Source organism: Danio rerio, chromosome 7 (assembly GCF_049306965.1).
Source record: "Danio rerio strain Tuebingen ecotype United States chromosome 7, GRCz12tu, whole genome shotgun sequence".
NCBI lineage: Eukaryota > Metazoa > Chordata > Actinopteri > Cypriniformes > Danionidae > Danio > Danio rerio.
In genome coordinates, this window is record NC_133182.1 from 34,946,917 (window position 1) to 34,969,651 (window position 22,735).

The following is a 22,735-nucleotide window of genomic DNA, read 5'->3' on the forward strand; positions in this document are numbered from 1 at the left end:
TTCCAACGTAGGTGAGATCCTGTTTTTTTTTCTCTTTTTTTCTATTTCCAAAGCAGTGAGCGTTTTCTGTTATGATGGAAAGTATCATACTAGGCAAGACTGACCTCATCAGTCAGAGCAACTGATAGAAAACACCCATTTCCATTCAGGAAAAAAAAAAGTCATATGTCTAAACGAACTGATCTGTTGCTCACAACTACAGAGCATGAAATGGGAAATCTAGACCATGTTTATGTTTTTTTTTTTTAACCTTTTCTATTTATAATGCTCTGAACCCTTTAGCAATGACATACATAACACTACTCTGAAAATCACAGTTTTAACAATCATCAGTTTTAAACAACTAAAAAGACTAAAAGACTATAGAGAAGAAAAAGAACAAAAGTGTCTGAGAAAGCACAAGAGATCAGTCAGTTTGCTCTGTGAATCATATTGTGGATTCCCCATTTAAGAATTCAGTCAGTGATTCATCCACATTTTTTGACCAGACGCTTCAGCCACCTCTTTAACATGTTTAGTCACTTACTTTAAAGATCAGTACAATGTAGCCATAGGTTACATTGGGCATCACCAAAAAATGCGGCAGTGGAAGTGTCATAAAAACTGTACCGGCTTTAACGTTTCAACTGCGCGCCTACCCCATGGACTTTACTGAAAAATATAATAATATATATTTAAAAGTAACTTTCTGTACAATAATAATACTAGATTTCCCTGAGTTCAATAACACAAAATGCTCTTGAAGTTAGACAGAAGCATGTCTTAACTACAATGATAAGATCAAACCACAATGTGCAAGCAGCCCGTGTAGCAGTCCTTACCGTAATTATACTGGCCTCCCTCCAACATACATATACACATTTTCTTTTGATAACTCAAAGCATAAAAGATCTCGGAGCAATCAATATAAAAGGAGCAAAACAAAGTTTGCATGCCAAGCCAACAAATGTACAATTCAAATAGTGCCACTCAAAACTCAGTTATGCAGTACATTTGTGACCCTGGACCACAAAACCATACACTGTACAGGTCAAAACGATCCATTTTTCTTTTAATGCTAAAAATCATTCGATTATTAAGCTAAGATCCTGTTCTAAGACGATATTTTGTCATTTTTTCTTATTGTCGATATTAAAACCTTTTTTTTATTAGTTATGTGCATTGCGGATAACCTAATCTGGATAACTTTGTCAGTATTTAGCCTTTTTTTAACCTTTAGATTACAGATATTCAAATAGTTGCATCTCGGCCAAATAGTGTTCAATACTATCAAACTATACATCAAATGAAAGCTTATTTATTTATAATAATAAATAAATGTTTACATTTAATGAAATGAAGACTCAATTAATCAAACTAGAACCAACAATATTAAAAGTGAACAAAAAACAATGAATTTAAAGGAGCCAGTTCCGTTTTATTTTCAGACAAAGAAATGCCTCAGATAAAGAGAATGGGCATTTGCTTACCAACACTCCTCAAAATATAAATTGAAGATTTAAAAATGAGGAATTTTGTTTTTGAATGAATTTTGCCTTTTTAACAAGAGTAATACAGACCAGAATAAATGCATGAAACTGAATATTACATAGTTTAAGAGAAAAATGACATGCCAGAAAATAAAAAAGTGTGGGTTAAAGTATCCTGGTCACAGAGTGCACAAGTCACATCACTTCCCAAAGATCTTTGCACAGCACCTCATCTGCAGCCAAACACCACAGCAATGCAAACTGAACAGACCACAACGCTGCTTTTCCGCCTTCGCCTAAACCTCAAAATTATGTTCCTGAGACTGTAATTGTACGGAAAGATGAGACAAAACCAGGTTTCCACTAGTTCCAGAAGAGTTCTCTGATTGTGTTTAACAGGCAACGTTGAGCCCAGGGATCTGTTTTTTCCCCTTCCACACTCTCTTTTTCCCTGAGCAATGAGAGGAGTTGTGTTATTAATTTGACACAGTCATTTACCACTGGCTAAAGACCACAGACCTGGAATAAGCTGCATGATGAACTTTCCGTACCCACAAATGGAAAGGGGGAAATGGACATAAAGAGAAGGATGAGGGCAGCACATTTATGAGGATATACAAGGAGCAGAGCAAAAAAAACAGACATTATTGATAAACCAGTCTTATAAAAAATAGTTTTATAATTTTTTTTACTGTAACTTCTGAAATAAATCATATTTCAATAACATATTGAATATATATATATATATATATATATATATATATATATATATATATATTTTTTTTTTTTTTTTTTTTAAGTGGTACAGTAATGTCAGTCAAAGTGCGTCTGTGAACAACCATGCTGCAGGAGCTATAATCCTATTTAATTGTCAAATTACTGTAATTAATCAATTTAAACAAGTTTGGACAAAACTAAAATCGTTTGAAAAATGAAACCACAAGCCACAGAACGTCCAACAATTTTGATTAGGGTTGCACAATATTGGAAAAAAAATTACATTGCGATATTTTGTTTTTCTGTTATACATTTTGCAATATGGCAGTATGGTGGTGCAGTGGGTAGCGCTCTCGCCTCACAGCAAGAAGGTCACTGGTTCGAGCCTTGGCTAGGTCAGTTGGCATTTCTGTGTGGAGTTTGCATGTTCTCCCAACATTCACGTGGGTTTCCTCCGGGTGCTCCGGTTTCCCCTATAGTTTAAAGACATGCAGTACATGTGAATTAAATAAGCCAAATTTTCCGTAGTGTATGTGTGTGAATGAAAGTATATGGGTGTATGCTGTGTAAAACATATGCTGGATAAGTTGGCGGTTCATTCTGCTGTGGCGACCCCAGATTAATAAAGGGACTAAGTTGAAAAGAAAATGAATGAATGAATGAATGAACACATTGTGATATGTGTATAATTACACAAGATGACTTTTTGGAAAAAAAAAAAATCACATCAACGTTAATTGTAATGATTTTGTTGGGGGTGCATCAGCATAAAATCTACAAAATTATACAAAAATACACAAAATAATATTTTAAACACAGACGAAAACAATAAAACAAAAATAAAATTAAACAGCACTATAACAACACAACTCACTTCAGTGGAGTCTAACAGTAATCATTCATTCATTCCCCTTTGATTTAGTCTCTATTTCAGAGGTCGCCACAGTGGAATGAACCGATTAATTCGACTATTCCAGCATATGTTTTACGCAGCGGATGGCCTTCAGGGTGCAACCCAGCATTGGGAAACATCTAACAGTATTGAAATATAGAAATTCAATAATCAAATTTAAAATAAGTGTCTTCATTGTATGATTACATAAACCAAAATTGAAAACTTTATAATGAATAAATGTGTCCAAATGGTTTAAATTAATTTGAAATCTCTTGACATCTTACGATACATCTATTGTAGATTCGTACATATCGATAGCGATGCTGAAACAATATGTTGTGCAGCCCTAACTTAAACTATTGATTTCATTTTATTAAATCTCCACCCTTTCAATCATCATATTAAGCAATACAATGATTCCTGTTGGGGGTCATGGTGGCCCAGTGGGTAGCACAATCGCTGGTTGCTGGTTCAAGCCTTGGCTGGGTCAGTTGGCATTTCTGTGCGGAGTTTGCATGCTCTCGCCACTATCGTGTGGGTTTCCTCCGGTGCTCCGGTTTCCCACAGTCTACAGGCATGTGGTACAAGTGAATTGAATAAGCTAAATTGTCCGTAGTTTATGTGTGTGAATGAGAGTGTATGAGTGTTTCCCAATACTGGGTTGCAGCTGGAAGGGTGCAGCTGGATATATGCTGGATTAGTTGCAATTTATTCCAGTGGCAACCCCAGATTAATAAAGAGACTAAGCCGAAAAGACAATGAATGATTTCATGTTATTGAATCACCACCCTTTCAATCTTCTTATAAAGTAATACAATGATTCCTGTTTTTCAGTTCCCAAATCGCTAGTACCATAGTTAATTTAATGACTTTAAAGGGATAGTTCATCCAAAATTAAAAAAAATCTGTCATAATTTACTCTTTATTCACTTATTTCAAACCTGTCTGAGTTTCATTTTTGCTAAACACAAACAAAGATATTTTAAAGAAAATCAGAAACCATCGACTTCCATAGTGTTTGTTATTTCATGAAAGTTAATAATCACTAGCTTTCTTCAAAAAATCTTCTTTTGTTAAAAAAAAAAAAAAAAAAAAAAAAAAACTTTTAAAGCTTCAAAACCATATGAGGGTGACTAAACGATAAGTACATTTTCACTTTTGGGGGAACTATCATTTTAAGACTTCATAAATGTGGTGGTTTCTTTAGCGATTTGACTGACACCGCCACATACTGTAAGCTCTTGGATGCAAAGTGAGAAACCATGTTTGTGTGTGTGTGTACAGTATGACAGGAATACGGGACCCGAAGACAGCAGGCCTTTGCCTATTATTAACCCAGATCAGTGCACTCACGCCGGGGCGGCAGCTGAGCACAGACATCCACGAGAACAAAGGAGCACATGCACACACGCCTCTAACACAGACCACTACGGCTGGACGTTAATTAAACACAATTGACATGAAAAAGAGATAAGAGAAGAGACGAGATGAAGATGAGAGACTCTAGAAAAGCACCGAGACACACACTGCTCCTTCTGCTCAGCATGAGGGACCCAGTCCAAACTCATCAGGCAAGAGACGGCAGCCAAACTCCTTATGCTCGTCTAACACACACAACACAGACACATACGGCTCACTCAGCGCATAAGCAGACTACATTTAATCACGGATATCATGTTGAGGGATAAATGTGACGGTACAAGTGGACAACTCAAATTACAACACACTTTTAACCTTTGATTTACATCTTCCAAGCTCTAGTCCTTCTCTGACCTTTCTGTTGGAGAGTGTGCGCGCGCTTGTATCAGTTCCCTGTTTTCTGTCATCCATCTGTCAGTCTGTCTGTAGTCCCTCCCCAACACCACCTGCAAAGTCTTTGACATCACCTGTGCCATCTGTTCATATGCACACACAAACACACACACACACATCTCCGTATGGAGCATTTTTTATTTGTCCGTGAAAAACCCCAAACAGATCTTAAATATGAGCTTTATATATAAATAAACTTTAATCCGCCCAGTAGCAGCACCAGCTTCATCCTGACCTGGAATAAAAACAACAAGACCGGAATATCAAGTGGGATTCCCGCCTACCATGAGCTGCTAGTTGGCAGTAATAAAACCAGTTTAACCAGTATCAAAACGGCTTTAGAAACGAAAACCTGTGTGAGATTTGTAGACAAATGCTGGGTTTTTGCACCAAACCATCATCTGCATTTACACTGAATTGTCACCTGTCCCTGGATGCACTGTGACAACCACTGAATTCTGCTGAAAAGTGATTCATCAAATGGAACTGAAGTATCTGGGGCCATAAAAGTGCCAGGAAAGTGTGATTAAGAACTGCAGAGTCTGACTGATACATCAACTTACATTTAAATGTAGTGAAACTTTCAGCCAGCTGCAGAGAGCTTACAGTTGAAGAGTGAATCATGACTCTCATCAAGAGAGGAAAAAGAGCATGAAAAAAGTTCTTGCTGTTGTTGAGTAGCTCTATGTAGTGTTTATATTTAGATGCAATACACATTGTTATCATTAAGAAATATGATGCATTTTAAAGGGATAGTTCAACCCAAAATGAATTATGTGATAATTTACGCACCCTTTACTGGTTTCAAACCTTTATGTGTTTCTTTCTTCTGCTGAACACAAAGACAATAAAGAAAATAAGCGATGAAAATAAACTAGGATTCAACAGATGTAACAAACTCAAAGGTTTGAAACTACTTGAACCAGAGTTAAATAGTGAGTCAATTTTAATTTGTGCGTGAACTATCCCTTTAATATCATTATATGGTATTGATGCCAAAAAGTCATCTAAATCAGGCGAATGAAATATCAAATTATGAATGCAGCCCATGTACAATACCAGCCAACAGTCACCAGTGTTTACAACAGCACCTCTGGTCCTAACGGCCACAGATTGATGAATTGATTTATTTATTAATTTGTTTTTGTACACAAAACATCTGCAAAATGCAAATGTTCCTCATCCCTACTTTATGGAATATAGTAAATAATTATGTACAAATTAACAACTGTTACTTTCTAAATTGTGTTGGTGAAATGTCACTGTATTCATCCTTAATGCCTACAGTGTGAAAATATCTGTCAAATAACAAGTTCACAAGTGTTTTCCGTTTGTTTATGGTTGTGAATTGCATTATGAGACCTTTTTCTCTGCTCTGTCGACTTTTGCAGTTGAAAATTCAACTTTGCAGTTCAAAAGTTTGAAATAATATAATGTTTAAGAAATAATATAGAGAGTAATAAGTCTGTAAAACAACACAAAAATGCACTGGCAGTAATAAATATAAATATCTTATTAATAAATTATAAAATGTTAATAAAAGTCACTTTTTCCAACTTTTTCAAGGTTAAAAGTTGTTGGGGGTAAGATCAAGGTCCCAAAATTAAATTCAAAAGCATAAATAAAGGAAGAAAAATAAAAAAATGAATCATAAAATATGAAAACTGCTCATTTACAAATGTTTTTTAGAGAGTGGGAAATAGGGCTGCACATTTCGTTTCAGCATCAATATCACACTGTGCACATTTGCAATAGTCAGATTGCAATGATATGCAATGTCCATCTGAAATTTAGTTGAACAGGAGCCACAAAAGTGTTTTTATCACTGTATTTATATGGAATTTATATAATTTATGCGAATTTTTTTTTTCTTGTTTCTAGTCTAAATTAGAGTTAGGTCGATAGAAGATTGCTTCGTCCATGGCTGGTGGTTAATAGACATCTCAATGCTGGGCTGGCATGGCGATCATCTGATCCTCCGCCCCCGCCCCCGCCCCCACCCCGCGTTTCACCTAGCATTTATGAACAGCCCTCTTCGGTCTTTTGAATCTATCAGGTAACGTTTCACAGCGTCAGTGCACCATTTCAATCTTTCGCTTTCACGCTTGTACCTACTAATTTTAGCGAAAACCTCAGATACTGTTGGTTGTTTCCTGTTGATTGTGCACAATTTTTACTAATCAAGTTTGTGGTTTGCGTTATTATAACGACACAGATCACTCTGCCTATTCATGCCAGGTCCCGCGGAAAAAGTGTTTGACAGGTGGTAATTTGTGTGTAACTTTATTTATTTATGATTTGGTTATTTGTAAAACAAAGACCATGTGGGTCTGGTAGTTGAAACGGTAGGCTACAAACGATTAATTCGTTATGAATGAATTAATTGATAAATATATTGATGAATTAATTGACGATGCCATCGTCCATTGCCATGTTTCACATTAGACATCGTACGATGCCAAATTGGTCGACATCGCCCAACCCTAGTCCAAATATCTACATTTCAAAGCGAAAACTAGTTTTTTCTAACCTCACTGGCAGATCATTTCCTTAAATAAAGCAAAAAAAAAAAACTTTCATTTTCACTTATTTCTTCTGACGGTGAAAACTAAACAAAATTATTTGATTTTTTTGATATTTGGACTAGAAAAAAGACAAAAAGTAAGAGAAGCACTTTTTTTTGCATTGTTTATTCAATTTATCTACATGAATACTGTTAGACTTTCCAGAAAGCTATCAAATAGAGCTATTCTAAGTCTGTAATCATATCACAATATTTATCGCAGAAAAATGTTATACCGCAATATCAGATGTTTTCAATATCGTGCAGCCCTAGTAGGTAACGCTTTCAAAAACATGCTGCACACTGCAATAGCAGTGATAGCAGCATGTTGACATTAAAGGAGGTTTATGTTAGTGACTGGAGCAGTGTTTTGATCTATTTGCAGTTCATTTCTGACCTCCTTAACAACTCACAGTGCTCAAGAGCTTCAGTCAGAATGACACAGACCCTATTTATAGTGTGTGCTTTGGGGAGGAAACTGTCCCTGGTGAAACCAGTTCAAAACTTCACTTTCAAAACTCAATCCCATCTAACGTTGAATGCATGAGGATGTCTAATGCTGAATTTGAGCAACACATGGGCAGTGAGTACAGGGTTGTGTGGCTAAGTATGCCAACTCTAAAATACTGAGGGTGCACCTACAGTATTCGTCTTGTGTGAAAGTGTGTTTTGAAATTGTCAATTGGCCTACACACATCTGGGAACAAGTAAGGGACTGGCCAAGTGTGTTAGATTTGTGTGTCTGTGTGTGTGCGTTGCATAAATTGAGGGTATCTTTGATTGCAGGACCCTTCTGGACTCACACTTCACTACTCACACAGAGCTAATTTGAGTGACTCAAGCTGTTCATTAACTCTGTCTGACTACACATTTGAATATGTAACTGAAGAATGCCAGAAAGCAGAAGTGTCTCCCCGTCATCAGATTTGGTCCAGGAATCATCATTTTTACAAACATAACGGCATTGCTGGAATCTGTGCTGATAAACTACAGCATTAGCCTGAACAGTCTCATCAGTCATCCATATGAAAAAAATAATCTAGTATGATAGATGCACCAGGCTCACTCTAATACAGCCCACATGGCGTATGAATTTTCAGTGGTAAATTGCTGAGTTGTGAATAAGAAAATCTATTGTGGTCTGTTGTCTGCGCTTTTCGTATAAACACACCATCAGCAAAAATATCCACATAAACACAGAAGTTGAGAAACAAGCTCTCCAGCTCTGGCTATGTCTGGAAACTAATACTAGCATACTCCTTCCTTTATGCTGGACAGTACACACTGAAAACAAAATACTTTAAAAATAAAATATTTTTTCCTTATGACTTCATGATGATGAACACGTAATTCTGACTGACTTCTGTCACAAATAACAGTGCTTATAAACACTGTCATTCAATAGGGTCAGAAAGATTACAGAACTGGATATTTTAATTCAGCAAATACGCATTAAACTGATTAAACTTTAAAGTAACGACTGTAAATAATTAATAATGTTACCAAGTTCAACATTTCAAATGAATGCTGTTTTTCTTTTCAATTATGAATTCTGAAGTTATCATGGTTTACAAATATTTAGTTGCACATCTGTTTGAAAGATTCCTATGAATGTTTCTTGAGCACCAAAGAAATGCTTCTTGAATACTGACAACGCATATTAAAATCTCATGTGACACTGAAGACTAGAGTCTATTACTATAGTAATAACTGCAGAAGTTTCTGCTGTGCCATCACATAAATAAATCTAATTTTTTACTAAAATAGAAAACGTTTTGAACTGCAATGTTATTTAACAATAATACTGTTTTGTGATTAATAGTATTTTTGCTGTATTTATTTTTATGTTTTTCAGTCCTTCATTCATTCAATTTCCTTTGGCTTAGTCTTGCGCATGCCCAGGCTCCAATTTTAGCAGTTTTTTTTTGGGACAGTTTGTGCCCATCATGAGGTATTTTGCAATCAAAGCGTTCAAAGGAAAAAGGTGCTGTTGCGTTGTCCATATTTTTTTACAGTTATTGGCTGCAACCCAGTACTGGGAAACATACATACACACTCATTCAGACTCTAGGCACTACGGCCAATTTTGCTTACCCAAAACACCTGCATGTCTTTGGACTTTGGGGAAAACCGAACACCCGGAGGAAACCCACACGTACAGGTGAATAACATGCACACTCCACACAGTAATGCCTATTATGTTTTTGATCAATAAAATTCAGCCTTGTTAAGAATATGAGACTTTGACTTATATAAAAAATGGCAGCGTACAGTAAAACTATTGCATCTGCTTTAATAGATTGATTATTCTATGCACTATACAAAACTGCGCATATTTCATTAAAATGTTTAGTTTAGGTAGAAAAGTTGGTACTATGCTAATTATGTTTATACTGTGAACAGTATATATTCTCTAAACTGCAGAAACGGTGAAGAGTAATGAGGTATTATGGTACTCCAAACAGCCGTTTCCCTCCCCCACAGCACTGACATTAGGTCTCATAGTTCTGCTAAGAAGGATTATGGGTGTAATGAATCCGCCCTGTGCCATGACACTCTTAAGATCTGGAACCTGTCAGCCACTATAACACCCCAGGCAACTTGTGCATGCAAATTCATTTCTGTTAGTGAGACTTTTGCTTGTTTATTTATTACATTCTAATGTACTGGCTCTACTAGTTTTTGTTATGCATACCACTATGCAAATTCATACACATAATTGCACACCAGTACACAGATTAAACTTCTTCAAGTACTTCTACTTCTATAAAATCCACAGATAATGATTTAAAAGTGAAAACAATTATTTCACTGACTATACTATGGAAATTGTAACCAATAGAGAAAAAAAAATCCTAGTGTGTTGTTGGGAGCAGCACGGTAGCTCAGTGGGTAGCACAATCGCCTCACAGCAAGAAGGTCGCTGGTTCAAGCCCCAGCTGGGTCAGTTGGCATTTCTGTGTGGAGTTTGCATGTTCTCACAGTGTGTGCGTGGGTTTCCTCCGGGTGCTCTGCAACTTGGAGTGCCCCAGTTGATAGTCTCTGCACTGTCAAATGCATGCCAATTGCATATTTCCTATTTGCGTATCTATTTAATATTTGATTCTAGTAATTGTACACTTACCATAGTAAACAGTTGCAAACTCTTATAATTTGAGACTTAAAAACAAGAGTGTAAAGGTGGATTACATCAGTATTGCCATCTCAAGACTTAACACTACACTTGAATTGTTGTTAATTTCTACACAGTGCTAGACTTGAAGAAGGTAAAGCTAAATGGGGAAATAATCAAGCAAGGAGTCAAATCATTCAAACCCTAGCAAGTGTCATAAGAATGAAAATACATTGTTTAATAAAGTAAAAAGACTCACCATCATCAAGTGTTATGTCCTGAAGGCCAATGGTGCGGAAGGTGGGCTCTCTGTCCTCTGGCTCCTGCTTGATGTTCAGCCTCTCTCCTTGCTGGGCCAGGGGGTGTGCCAAAGGACCTGAAGGAGACAACCCAGCTAAGACAGGGCTGCTAGCCTGAGGCGAAGGCTGTCCAGAGAGTGCCATGGGCCCCAGGGGGCTGTTGGATGTAGGAGAAGGGGAGGTGGGCGAGTGGTATGGGAGCGAATGGAGCTGAGGGGATGAGGGCCCAGAGTGGGGAGATGGCACCATATGAGCTGGAGCACTGGACGGCGTGGGGCAGGAGGCAGAACGCTGCCCGGCTGGATGGTAAACCAGTGGACGTTGGAGCTGTGGGGGCGGCTGTCCCAGGGTGTGAGTGGGCGATGGTATCTGGCCTGGAGTGGGGTGGTGATAGCCTAAAGAGTGAAGGTGTGGGGCAGAATGGGCCATGACCTGGTTACTACCTGTACAAGCTACATGGCTGGGGCTTGAGCCAGGACCCGGCGGCACTCCAGAGGGGGGTGTTGAAGAAGCCGGGCCATAAACCATCCCCACACCCAGGGTGTGACACCCAGCTGGATCAGCCTGGAAGGGCATCCGCTCGTAGGCCTGTGGGGAGCCTGCAGTCATAGGAAGACTCTGCTGGCCATTGAAGGGCATGTTGTGCTGTATGGGGGGGTAAGATGGCCTGGCAGTGGCAGCAGGGCCTGGGTGGAAGGGCATCTGGCATTCGGGAGGTGCATTCAGCCCACGAGCCTGAAGGTGGGGCAGGTGGGGAAGAGTTGGGGAGCCCATTGGGGCGCAGGGGGCCTGGAGAGGGTGCAGGCCTGCAGCCAGGCCACGTGGGGAGCTGGACAGAAGGCCGTCTGGTGGGTGGGAGTGCTCTGGGGAGGACAGCGGCTGAGCGCAGACCAAACTGGCAGCATGGACCAGAGGCATTGACATGGGCGGCACGGCAGGGGAGTCCAGATCATCCCTATGTTCTTGCTTGACCAGGACTGGGAGAGTGGAGAGAGGGACAGAAAGAAAGAAAGGAAGAAAAAAATGTTAAATCTTAACATCGGAAATCTCAATTGTATGAAATGTCACTGAAGTAGCCTAAACAGTAAAATAGTGAATTTTATTCATACTTTATCGAGCATTTTATTTATAGTTTTTTTGTAATAATAGTAGGGTTTCACTATGGCATTAAGTGGGGTGGTATACGGATGCATTTGGTATATACATTATTTAGTTGTTTGGCAATTTCCTCTAAAGTTTTACAGAACTAATAAACTGCTGTCCTGTTTCCTATCTCCAACAGAACTGACAGCTATACTACATGACTAACATATCATCCAGAACTATAAATAATAATAATAGTAATAACAATAATAATAATAATAATAATAATAATAATAATAATAATCACGTTTTATTTTGAGCTAATATTTCCTCCAAACTTCTCCTCAATGCACATACAATGAGAAATATCAGCACATAGTGTTCAGTAACCCATTTCCCGATCTGCCAATTCCCTGGCCCGCATGAGTGGGGGATATTTTTACTTGCTGTGGACTCTGAGAGAGCATATGTTGCCTGCTTGAATGCCATGTAAACCAGTGCTGAATTTGGGAAGTAAAGAATGCTGTCTGCCCTCCAGCATAGCTCCAAATGGGAACCAAAATCCAGTTCACAGCCCATAAGCTGCTGAAAGGCCATTACTGGGGTAAAACTATAGTTTACTGATATAAAGAGCAAGCGACAAGCGCGTGTGGGAGAGTGTGAATGCATTTGAGCATGGTGTTACTCACTGTGTACCTACAATGCACTTGAAGAGTTTCAGCTGATAAATGCAGCGTTCCTTATCATTTTGTGTTTTAAACCACCGCTGGTGGATTTGTGTGTGACCAACAAAGAAGCTTTAGACATTCAATTAGGTGTATTACAAATGACTTCCTTGCAGGCTCAACAGCGTTCACACTGTATTTAGATTAAATCTGGATTAAGTACTCTGCTCATCGTATCAGACGTCTTATTCATTACCCCTGTTAAGAGTCTGGCTCTGCTCTAACAGCGCAGCACCTCAACCCTTCCCCCTGCCATGCCACTTTCTCAGCAGGCTGATGCCATAGCAACCACAGTCGCCGTGGCCTGTTCAGAATATTAGCTGCTTGTGCTGTCGTCTGATTGGCTGAGGCCTCGACGGGTTAGTGTGGAAAACAGGAAACCCTAATTTGAGTGGGTGCTTTGTGGAGCGAAAAGGGTGGGCGGGAGGCTGGGCCTATCACGCTTTCTCTCACTCTCCTTCTGTTTTTGTCTTGCATGCAACTTGTAGAAAGACACACAGAAAAAAAAGTTGCTCACGTGTGATTTAATGACGCCAACGCTGTTTTCGGTTTGACTCACTTTGAGAAATTAATACCAAACCAGTTTAATCTGATGACAACCGCAGACAACTACACTTCATTAGAAACTAAGCAGTAATTAGACGCCAACTTTTACTGCTCCCTGGGCCGTTTCATCAGATTTATGAACGTCTATTTCAAAAGCAGCATTAATAACGTAATGCATGTCAACAAAACATCATTATCATTGCCACCTGAATCATCAAGCTCATGATTCAACAGGCTTGATGAAAAATGTAAGGCAATTCTGCAGAATATGACAATCGTGATAGATGAAGCCAACAGGAGACGGAAACATAGTCAAAGCATTCAATTATAGTAAGAAAGACGCTGAAGCAGTTCCCAGATTTACATGCATCTAGTTGCATTTGAATTATGCTGATGCTTTCTTTAAAGGGTTAGTTCACCCAAAAATTACAAATAGTCCTCAACCTTAAGATATACTAAGAATTTATGACTTTCTGCTTTCAGTCAAATTCAACAGGAGATTTTATTTTGGATATTTTTATATTGGATATTTAAAAACAAACAAACTCCTAGATCATTTAAGCTGCTATGGCTTCAACAGTGCAAATCAAGTCCAATAAAGCAGACCCCTCTATAATAGAAGAATGGTTCTGGAGGACGAAAAAAGGTCAAATGTACCGAACTGATGCTTTTTTGTAAGAAAAATATCTATATTTAAAACTTTATAAACAGTTCTTTGCATCTTCTGCGACTGCTTTTCGCTGGATGATGTAGGATGTATGAGTAAATCATACACTGTTAAGCACTGAATCACACATTTATCTCAAAGGTGCATGTGCTAAACAAGTATTCCATGTCATCTGGCAGAATGTAGTAACCTGCCCATTAACACTGTAGAGCTTGAAAGAGTCAGGAGATTATTATTTTTTTTTAACTATTGGATTCAGCAGAAAGAAGAAAGTCATATACACTCATGGGATACTTTGAGGGTGAGTAAATCATGGGCTAATTTTCATTTTTGGGTGAACTAACTCTTCATGGTGTTTTACACGAGCTGTTACCAGGTGCTTAACTGTTACTGGAACAACCTCATCCCTAACCACACTGGTGCACAGTGCAGAGGAACGCCGGCTTGATCAAACGGGTGACTCTGTTATGAAAACCCACATGTGTGCCATTGTTGTTACTGTTAAGGGAAGTTAGCAAGAAAACAATTTGTCATGAAATTGACTTAAATCTTAGTTTCTTTTTAGGAATTAAGGATCAATGAAATACTTTTGTTTTTCAATTACATTTTATTTGGGGTCAGGAAATATACAAATTTATTTTTAAAGTAAGTAATTTATTCAGCAAGGATATGTTACACTGGATTCTACAACAAATAAATGAGGTTCTTTTAAACTTTTTAGTAATAAAGACAAAATAATACACAAAGTACAAAATAATAAAATCAAAAACACCTATTTTTAATTGCAATAATTCATTCATTCATTTCCCTTCGGCTTAGTCAAAGGTTAATTTCAGAGGTTGCCACAGTAAAATGGACCGCCAACTTATCCAGCATAAGTTTTACACAGTGGATGCCTTTCCAGCTGGAACCCAGTACTGGAAAACACCCATACACTCTGGCATTCACAAACACACTCATACACTACGGCCATTTCAGTGCATCCAATTCACCTATAGCGCATGTCTTTGGACTGTGGGGAAACTCCACAAAGGAACGCCAACTGACCCAGCTGGGACTCGAACCAGCATCCTTCTTGCTGTGAGGCACCAGTGCTAACCACTTTTTCAATAATATGCAAGTATTGAATTGGTGCTTTCATACGTCTTAAAACATTCATGAATATTACACAGAACCAACTATTAAACAGTCATGTACATTTTACATTTATATGGATCATAAAAACACAAAAAAACACACGACTTGCTCACTTAAAAGTGAAAAAAATATTTAAAATATTAACTTCTTTCTGAGCAGACATTACATTTAGCGAGAGATTGTTATAATGTGGAATGTACTTATGTATACATACCTGGCAGATAGGTGAAGCGTTGCGACTGGCTTCTTTTCCGCTTTCCATTGCACACGTAAAACTGCACCTGCACTGCTGAAGTGACCGTCTTACTGTGGTACGGAGGCACCTCCACCGCAATGCTTGACTACAGATGGAGACAAGAAACAAGACATTATTAATCATCAAAATCTCTCAATGCAGTTCACTGAAGAATACAAAAGTTCAAATATAGTCAAAACATACCACAACGGCCTCAAATCTATCATGTATTAAACTCTCAGAGGACTCAAAAGGGGAATTTTCACAGAAGAAGGAAAAAATCTGAATGTCGACACACTCCTGTATTCTCTGTTTTAGTTGGAAAATATTATCTGAGATGTGTTAAAAAAAAAAAAAGTTTTCTTACTCCTTGACTCTTCTCTCTAATGATCTTTGCTTCCACCTCCCACTGCGGTCGTCCATCTGAAGGATAGAAAAAAGAAAAGCATTAGCTGCATACACTGGAACAACACATTGGGACATCTACGTAGCATTCAAAATGACCTGAACTGAACCCTGCGTGGCAATATTTGCCCCTCAAATTAAGGTAACCTGACCTCCTCCTCATTGCCATCATCGGTCTGCTGAAGCTTTAGAGATTCACATTACAAATCGTCAATCAGTAACGGGGAGCTGCTCTGCAGCATGTTTCTACAGGTGTTCCTGCAGCGAATCCAGAGAGAAGTTTGACAAATCGTGCCTTGCCTTGAGAATAATAAAATGATAAATTGAGATTGCTTGTGAACGATAAGCCTTTTTCCACAAAGAGAAAGAGGCTCAATTGCTCGAATAGATCAAAATGTCAGCTCTATGTGCAGCCTGTGTACAACACTGACCTGACTACGAAAACAAATGTCATATTAAATACTCCCAAGAAAGAGGGCTAGAAATGCCGGAGCAGAATGAATTCTTCATTATGGACAATCCCAGAGCCTCTTTAATGAAAATAAAATCAGTCTCAGTGCTTGCCCTTTGTGACAGAAACAGAGAAGACACTCGGGCCCCAAAAAGTAATGAGGTCATTTATAAAGCCATTAGTGCCTTAGAAAGATCTGTGGAAGGTTTTTATTTATTGCTAATTCATGGCTAGATGTGTGGAATAACTGTATTCGCTGCCTGATTGCTATACTTGCTGCTTGTGCAGGATCTCTCGGAAACACGTTGTCATCTTAGGTTTTTCCTTTAAAATGACGCTAATCATCTGCATGGACGTCTTGAAGACAGAAAATGAAAGCCGAGGGACTAGAGCTGACTAGTTAAGACTGATCCTGGAAGGGAAAATTGCCACTTTATGGATCATAAATTACATAAAGCGCACAAACAGCACGACACACGGTTTGATTTACACTTTTAGACACATGTGCAGCTTTGAAGTTTGTGCTCGACATGAGGCTAACAAGAGTCAAACGGCAGTACAATCCTAAGAATGTCGAAAATGAGTGATGTTTGGTAATGAGTGGGTATGCATGCACATATATACAGTAAGAAGGGGGTAACGTGAAGGGCAGTGTTTAAGAAGAGTTATCAAACTGCAAATATGGCTTTGGGCAGTTTTATAATCGCCTGGTGCATTGCACTCCAGAGACGTCCGTTTACACGAGGTTACTGTGCAGAGTATGTACTCCCTCTGTGTCAAAAGGCATTTTGCTAATATGAGAATGACCTTGGACGCCTGTAACTTCAGCGGTAGTAGTACAGCAGCACATGTTGACATTCACTGGACACCGGAGAGGGCCCCACCACATGAGAGCAGGTTCGAACAGGAACCAGACTCAAAAACTCGGTGACAAGCGCATATGCTTCTTAAGCCCAGAAACACTGGCGCTCTGTTATTACTACTATGATAAACAAACCCAGGAAAAATAAACTTCTGGCAAAATCATACAAAGCTTTTATGTGTCATTATGTGGAATTAAATGCCCTGCTGGTAGGCGTAAATTTGTATCAGCTCAAACAGATGGATCATGTAACTCCTCATTTATAATTTCTTGAATCATTAATTAGAAAAACAAAAATGTTTTTGTTAGCTTTCCCGAGTCAAGATTTTTTTTTATTGTAGACCATTAATTCTACTTAATTTTTCATATTTGACATTCATATTTTTTCACTAGGAGCATAACAAATGAATTCATCTTTGATGATTAACCTTTATAAAAAGTCTTTCATGTGAAATTCTGATCAATTAAACCTTAAGGAGCAGTTTATTGTGCCTTTAGACAAAATTTATATTTTATAAATTATAATTTCAAATAGATAAAGAAAAGTAGAAAATTAACAGCTGTATGCAAACTCTCCAAACATGTTCTGACTGCTACAATGTGTATAAATAAACATTTTACTCATGAAGCAATAATGAAATCCTAATATCTCTGGAAATTAAATATATAGTAATGTTAAAATTAAGGGTAACACTTTATTTTGGAGGTCCATTTGAGTATTGGTAGACTGTCTGCTTAATATCTGTTGATACTGCTTCTTCCACAGACATTTAACTGACAATAAGAAACTTTGCATGTACATGTCAACTTACACTTACACTTACCCTAACCCCAACCTAACAGTCTACTTATAATCTAATGAGAATTAGTTGGCAAGTAGATGCAATGTAACTTAAATTTAACAAACGGACCATCAAAGCAAAGTGTGACCAAATTAAGATGTGAAACGTTTGTTAAGCTCTAAAATCTAACAGAAATCTATGACATTATATCTGCCTAGTTGATCTTTTGCTTAAGGTGTTCAAAAGACCCACCCCCACCCACTGACAAAGGTCCAGAATTTGTCCAATACATCCTCATTTGTCCTATTTTGTCTACTAAGCCATCATAAATTGTGAAAATAACCCATAAAATGTTTTGAGATCAAGTGGAATCCATAGTAAGTGAGGTCAACTTTCACTACTGTATTGTTGTTAGATAGAGACAAGGGATTTTACAAGCAATGATTTTTCTAAATCTTGGACCTTATTCTTGAAATAACTTTTTTTTTTTAAATTAAGAATGTACTTTTTACAAGTTTTTTTTTTTTTTTTTACTTTTTTTTGCTCAGTTTGTTTTTTGCCAAATAAATGACAATACAGTTTTTAATTTAAAACATTTCATTCACATTTTGATTTGATCCTTTTCTAATGATATATGATGTGATAAATTTCTTCACATTTCTTTATTCTAAATCTTTAGGAAACATTTTAGTACATCAAAAAGCGTGGTTATGATGACTATCTGACAAGCTAATCCAGTTAAAAATATTGCTCATCACTAAATGCAGTATTTAAACCTCATAATTAAATAAAAAATGTGGCAAATAACTGCAAAAAGGTCCACTTAAGTTAGAGAGCTAAAATATCTGTAATACTTATTCAGTTGTAAATTCATTTGAAAAAAACAAACAAACTTTTATTTAATTTTTGAACTGTCACCACAGGCATTAAATACAACAAACATTGCTAAAGAAAACAGTTGTAGTGTAAAAAAAGCATAACACTGCCATCTTTCCAAAATAACTTTTTCACACCCCTAATTCATCCATCCATCCATCCATCCATGCAGTGTTCAGTTTCAACTACACGAGGGTAGATCAAAGATGACAGAACTTTCACTGAAGTGTGAATTCTAATTTTCCTGAATATGAGCACAACTTAACCTCTAATTTCCAGTTCTGTTTGTTCAGGTGCTAAAAACCTACATCATATGTCTACTTCACTACATTTAAATCCATTCAGCAAATGAAAGCAGTCATCAAATCTTAGAACCACCACATGAGTTAATAGGCACTCCCCATCTAATTACTGTATATCCAACAATCATTCAATTAGATTAGATACAATCTGTCAGAATTAGACCTAAAATGATCATTCCCCCTCCTCTCATGTGTCCTTGTTTGTCCCTTGCTGTTGTAGCCCTTCAGAAGCACGGCTCTGTGCCAGTCCACAAAAAGACTCTCCTTACCCGATGTGAATTTGTATGATTTTGTATATTGCAGACTCAATCAACCCTTTGCCAGAGGTCTTAGCCAACTTTCTGAATCTGAAGAATCTCTTAATGGACTGAATTACTATTAAAGCAGCATCACAGTCTTTGAAAAAGTATCCAGTTCACTCAGTTCATTTAAGGGTGCACTTACGTACTTAAACTTCCTCTTTAAAAAGTTCTACAAATAAAAAATGAACAATAAAAAAAAGTAACAATAAATATATAAATTGTATATATATATATATATGGCGTCACAGAGACTCGGTGGTCAGCACTGTTGCCTCACAGCAAAAAGGTCGCTTGTTCGAGTCTCAGCTGGACCAGTTGGCATTTTTGTGTGGAGTTTGCATGTCCTCCCTGTGTTCGTGCGAGTTTCCTCCAGGTTCTCCTGTTTCCCCCACAGTCCAAAGGCATGAGCTAGAGGAGAATTGAATAAACTAAAAATGGCCATGGTATGTGTGTGAATGGGACTAATACATTTTAGTCTTTAAAGTATCATTTTAGAATGAAAACAATCCACGTCCACACTAGCGTTTCACTTGGCATTTTGAAACAGCTCTCAAATATGACAAGACTATTTTAGACATTCACAGTCCCAGTGTAAAGAGCAGCATCATATTACTGGGTGCACTTTTAACAACACATTTAATTTCAATCAAACACAACTCTCATAAATCACGCAGACACTGTTTAATGAGCTCCTGCACCAAAAGAAATGAACTCTCCCCCTGAGCTACTCAAGGCCAGATGTGAGCGCCAAATTTCCACCCAGCTTGTTCTAGCATCTCAGTACTTTCCATTTTTATACAGTGCAACAAAAGCATGGGTTACCACCACACAGGTTGCCTTGAGGGTTTGCCGCTTCACAGGGAGCCAATTAGAGGAAAGGTAAGTTCCAAAGGGTGTCTCTCTCTCTCTCTCTCTCTCTCTCTCTCTCTCTCTCTGAGTCAGTTTGATGTATTAGAACAGCCCTGTGTGTTCACATGTAAACTCCTGTTGAGTGAGTCAGTGTCTCATTGTCTCAAACTAAATACACACACACAAACACACACACAATCAGATGTACACTGAAGGCAGGCCAAGACTCGTATTCCCAGAATGCCTTTCATTCATTTTCTTCATCTGAGGCTGGTCTTAACTTGTGTTTCATTACCTACAAACTGTGTGTCCTTGAGCGACGGAAAAAATGAGCAGCAGAAAGAGAGAAAACGAACCAAAGAAAGAGAAGCATTCCTTATCGAAGCATTTCAACAAGAGCATACAAGTAATACTGGAAAGTGTCAAGAAAAAAAATGATTTCCAACATTATGTATTAAGAGTAAGAAAGCAAGAGTGAAAAAAAATATTTATAAAAAAGGCTGTCTGCTGGAGATGCCAGAGTGTCTCTGAGGGCTCTGTTCAGTGTGTAAAAGGTCTATTTCAGCTCACAGTGAGACTCAAAGGATCAACAACAACAACAAAAAAAAAACCCATACAGACAGAGCGCTGTTCGGGTTCTTGACACAGTCTAACCCCAAAAAGTCAGTCTAATAAAGCCTCCAGAAAGCATCTGAAAGCTAAGGCTTCAGTCTGACAGCAACATGGCAGTGTTGAACTGGAGAGAAAAAAAAGCAACCTACAACAGCAGACCTGTAGTGATCTGTAGTAGATATAACTAGTAATATTCCAAACTACATATACATTCAAAAGTGACTAGAAGTGGGTATTTTAAATGACTAATTTACTAATCAACTTAAGCAAGCCAATAATTTCTAGAGGTTGTTCACACTCCATTTCACTCATTCAAAAAACAAACAGTTGTAAACGTAACAAACAACAAGAATGAACCATTTTCACATTTTTGTGTTTCTCAGTAGCTGAAGTCATCATTGATGGGTAAATTTGCTCTTCAGTGTTTGGACTCTCATTAGTGATTACTAAACCACACTGAACTGAGCTACACTAAACTGAACTTAAACACTGAAAACTGGACTGACACTGTTTCAATTTACTATGATCTTTTATATGAAGCTGCTTTGACACAATCCACTTTGTAAAAGGTCTATACAAAAAAAAGGTGAATTAAACTGAATTGAATTAAGGATAGGGTGCTGTGAATGGGAGAGTAAAACAAATAATTTTTTAACAATCCTATTTTATGAAAATAAAAAATAAAAATGCCATGATAGTGTTATCTGTCAGCTTAAAACTACATTAAAGACACCTCTCACTGCATTAGCATACACATAAAACACAAATGCTTTTGAAATCCAAATCCTCTAAGGCAGGGGTCATCAAACTTGTTCCTGGAGGGCCGGTGTCCTGCAGATTTTAGCTCCAACCCTAATTAAACACACTTGAACTAGCTAATCAAGGTCTTACTAGGTATACTTAAAACATCCAGGCAGGTGTGTTGAGGCAAGTTGGAGCTAAACCCTGTAGGGACACCGGCCCTCCAGGACCGGGATTAATGACCCCTGCTCTAAGGGATTGATAGTCTACATTATTTAGGGCAATCGGAGGTGGGAACACTTCCCTGAACACATTATAATTTGAACAGCATCTGCGTTTAAGTTAGTCGGTTTTTATTATTCCAGAGGTTTCCATAATCCTGGATCAGGCCATATCCTGTGCAGCTGCTGTGGTGGTCATGGAGGAGTAGAGAGCATGAGACTGAATCCGGTAAGACCCCAGTAACAGACGAGTCTTTGCATTGTTCCTGAAGGGCCAGCCTGTACACCAGCCGGTGACCTCTCCCACCTGCAGCTTCTCCATGATGTACGTCCAGCTTTTTTTCCAGCATCCGGCGCCTAGACTGCAGCTCTGTACAAGAAGTTTGGCCAGTGGAGAAATGGACGTGCTTAACTGAGTCTGGTTCTTTTTTTTTTTTTTTTTTTTTTTTTTTTTAGGGGTTTTTCACCTTTATTTTGATAGGACAGTAGAGAATTCAGACAGGAAAGCACTGGGAGTAGAGAGAGGGAAAGGATCGGCAAAGAACCTCGAGACGGGAATCGAACCTGGGTCGCCACGAGCACACTGGTGCTATATGTCAGCGCGCAGTACCACTAGGCTACTGGAACCAACGAGTCTGGTTTTCTTAATGTTTTTTTTTTCCTTATTCCTCGCCGCTGTCGACACTGGCCTGCATGGTTCGGGACTTGTGTAGCTGCGCATCGATGGATTTGCTCTTCAGTGTTTGGACTTTCAGCATTGAAAATTAAACTACACTGAACAGAACTAAACTGAACTTCAACACTGAAAACTGGATTGACACAGTTTCAATTTACTATAATCCTCTATGTTAAGCTGCTTTGACACAATTTACATTGTAAAAGTGCTATACAAATAAAGATGGAATTGAAATTAAAATAGAGACTTTTTAAAAAAAGGAAAACGCCATGCATAAGTGGTAATTTGTGTTTTGCAATTTGATGGAAAGGTGATATAAATTGTACATAAATACATATAAATGTTCCTACTTAAAAAAAAAAAAATCTAAATATTAAAAAACTTTTAAATATTTTA

The 22,735-nt window shown here is 38.0% G+C and overlaps 1 protein-coding gene across 2 annotated transcripts in view; it reads right to left on the reverse strand.

Moving 5' to 3' along the window:
- The window catches only part of nfatc3a (nuclear factor of activated T cells 3a), a 103,268-nt gene that overhangs the window by 14,745 nt on the left and 65,788 nt on the right, over nucleotides 1-22,735 (reverse strand). For both annotated transcript variants that reach the window (XM_685181.11, XM_068218457.2), the window contains exons 7-9: nucleotides 15,628-15,683; nucleotides 15,240-15,366; nucleotides 10,828-11,844 (exon numbers count right to left, since the gene is read on the reverse strand). In XM_685181.11, coding sequence (XP_690273.4) covers nucleotides 10,828-11,844; nucleotides 15,240-15,366; nucleotides 15,628-15,683 — 1,200 coding nt within the window. The remainder of the gene's footprint in view (nucleotides 1-10,827; nucleotides 11,845-15,239; nucleotides 15,367-15,627; nucleotides 15,684-22,735) is intronic.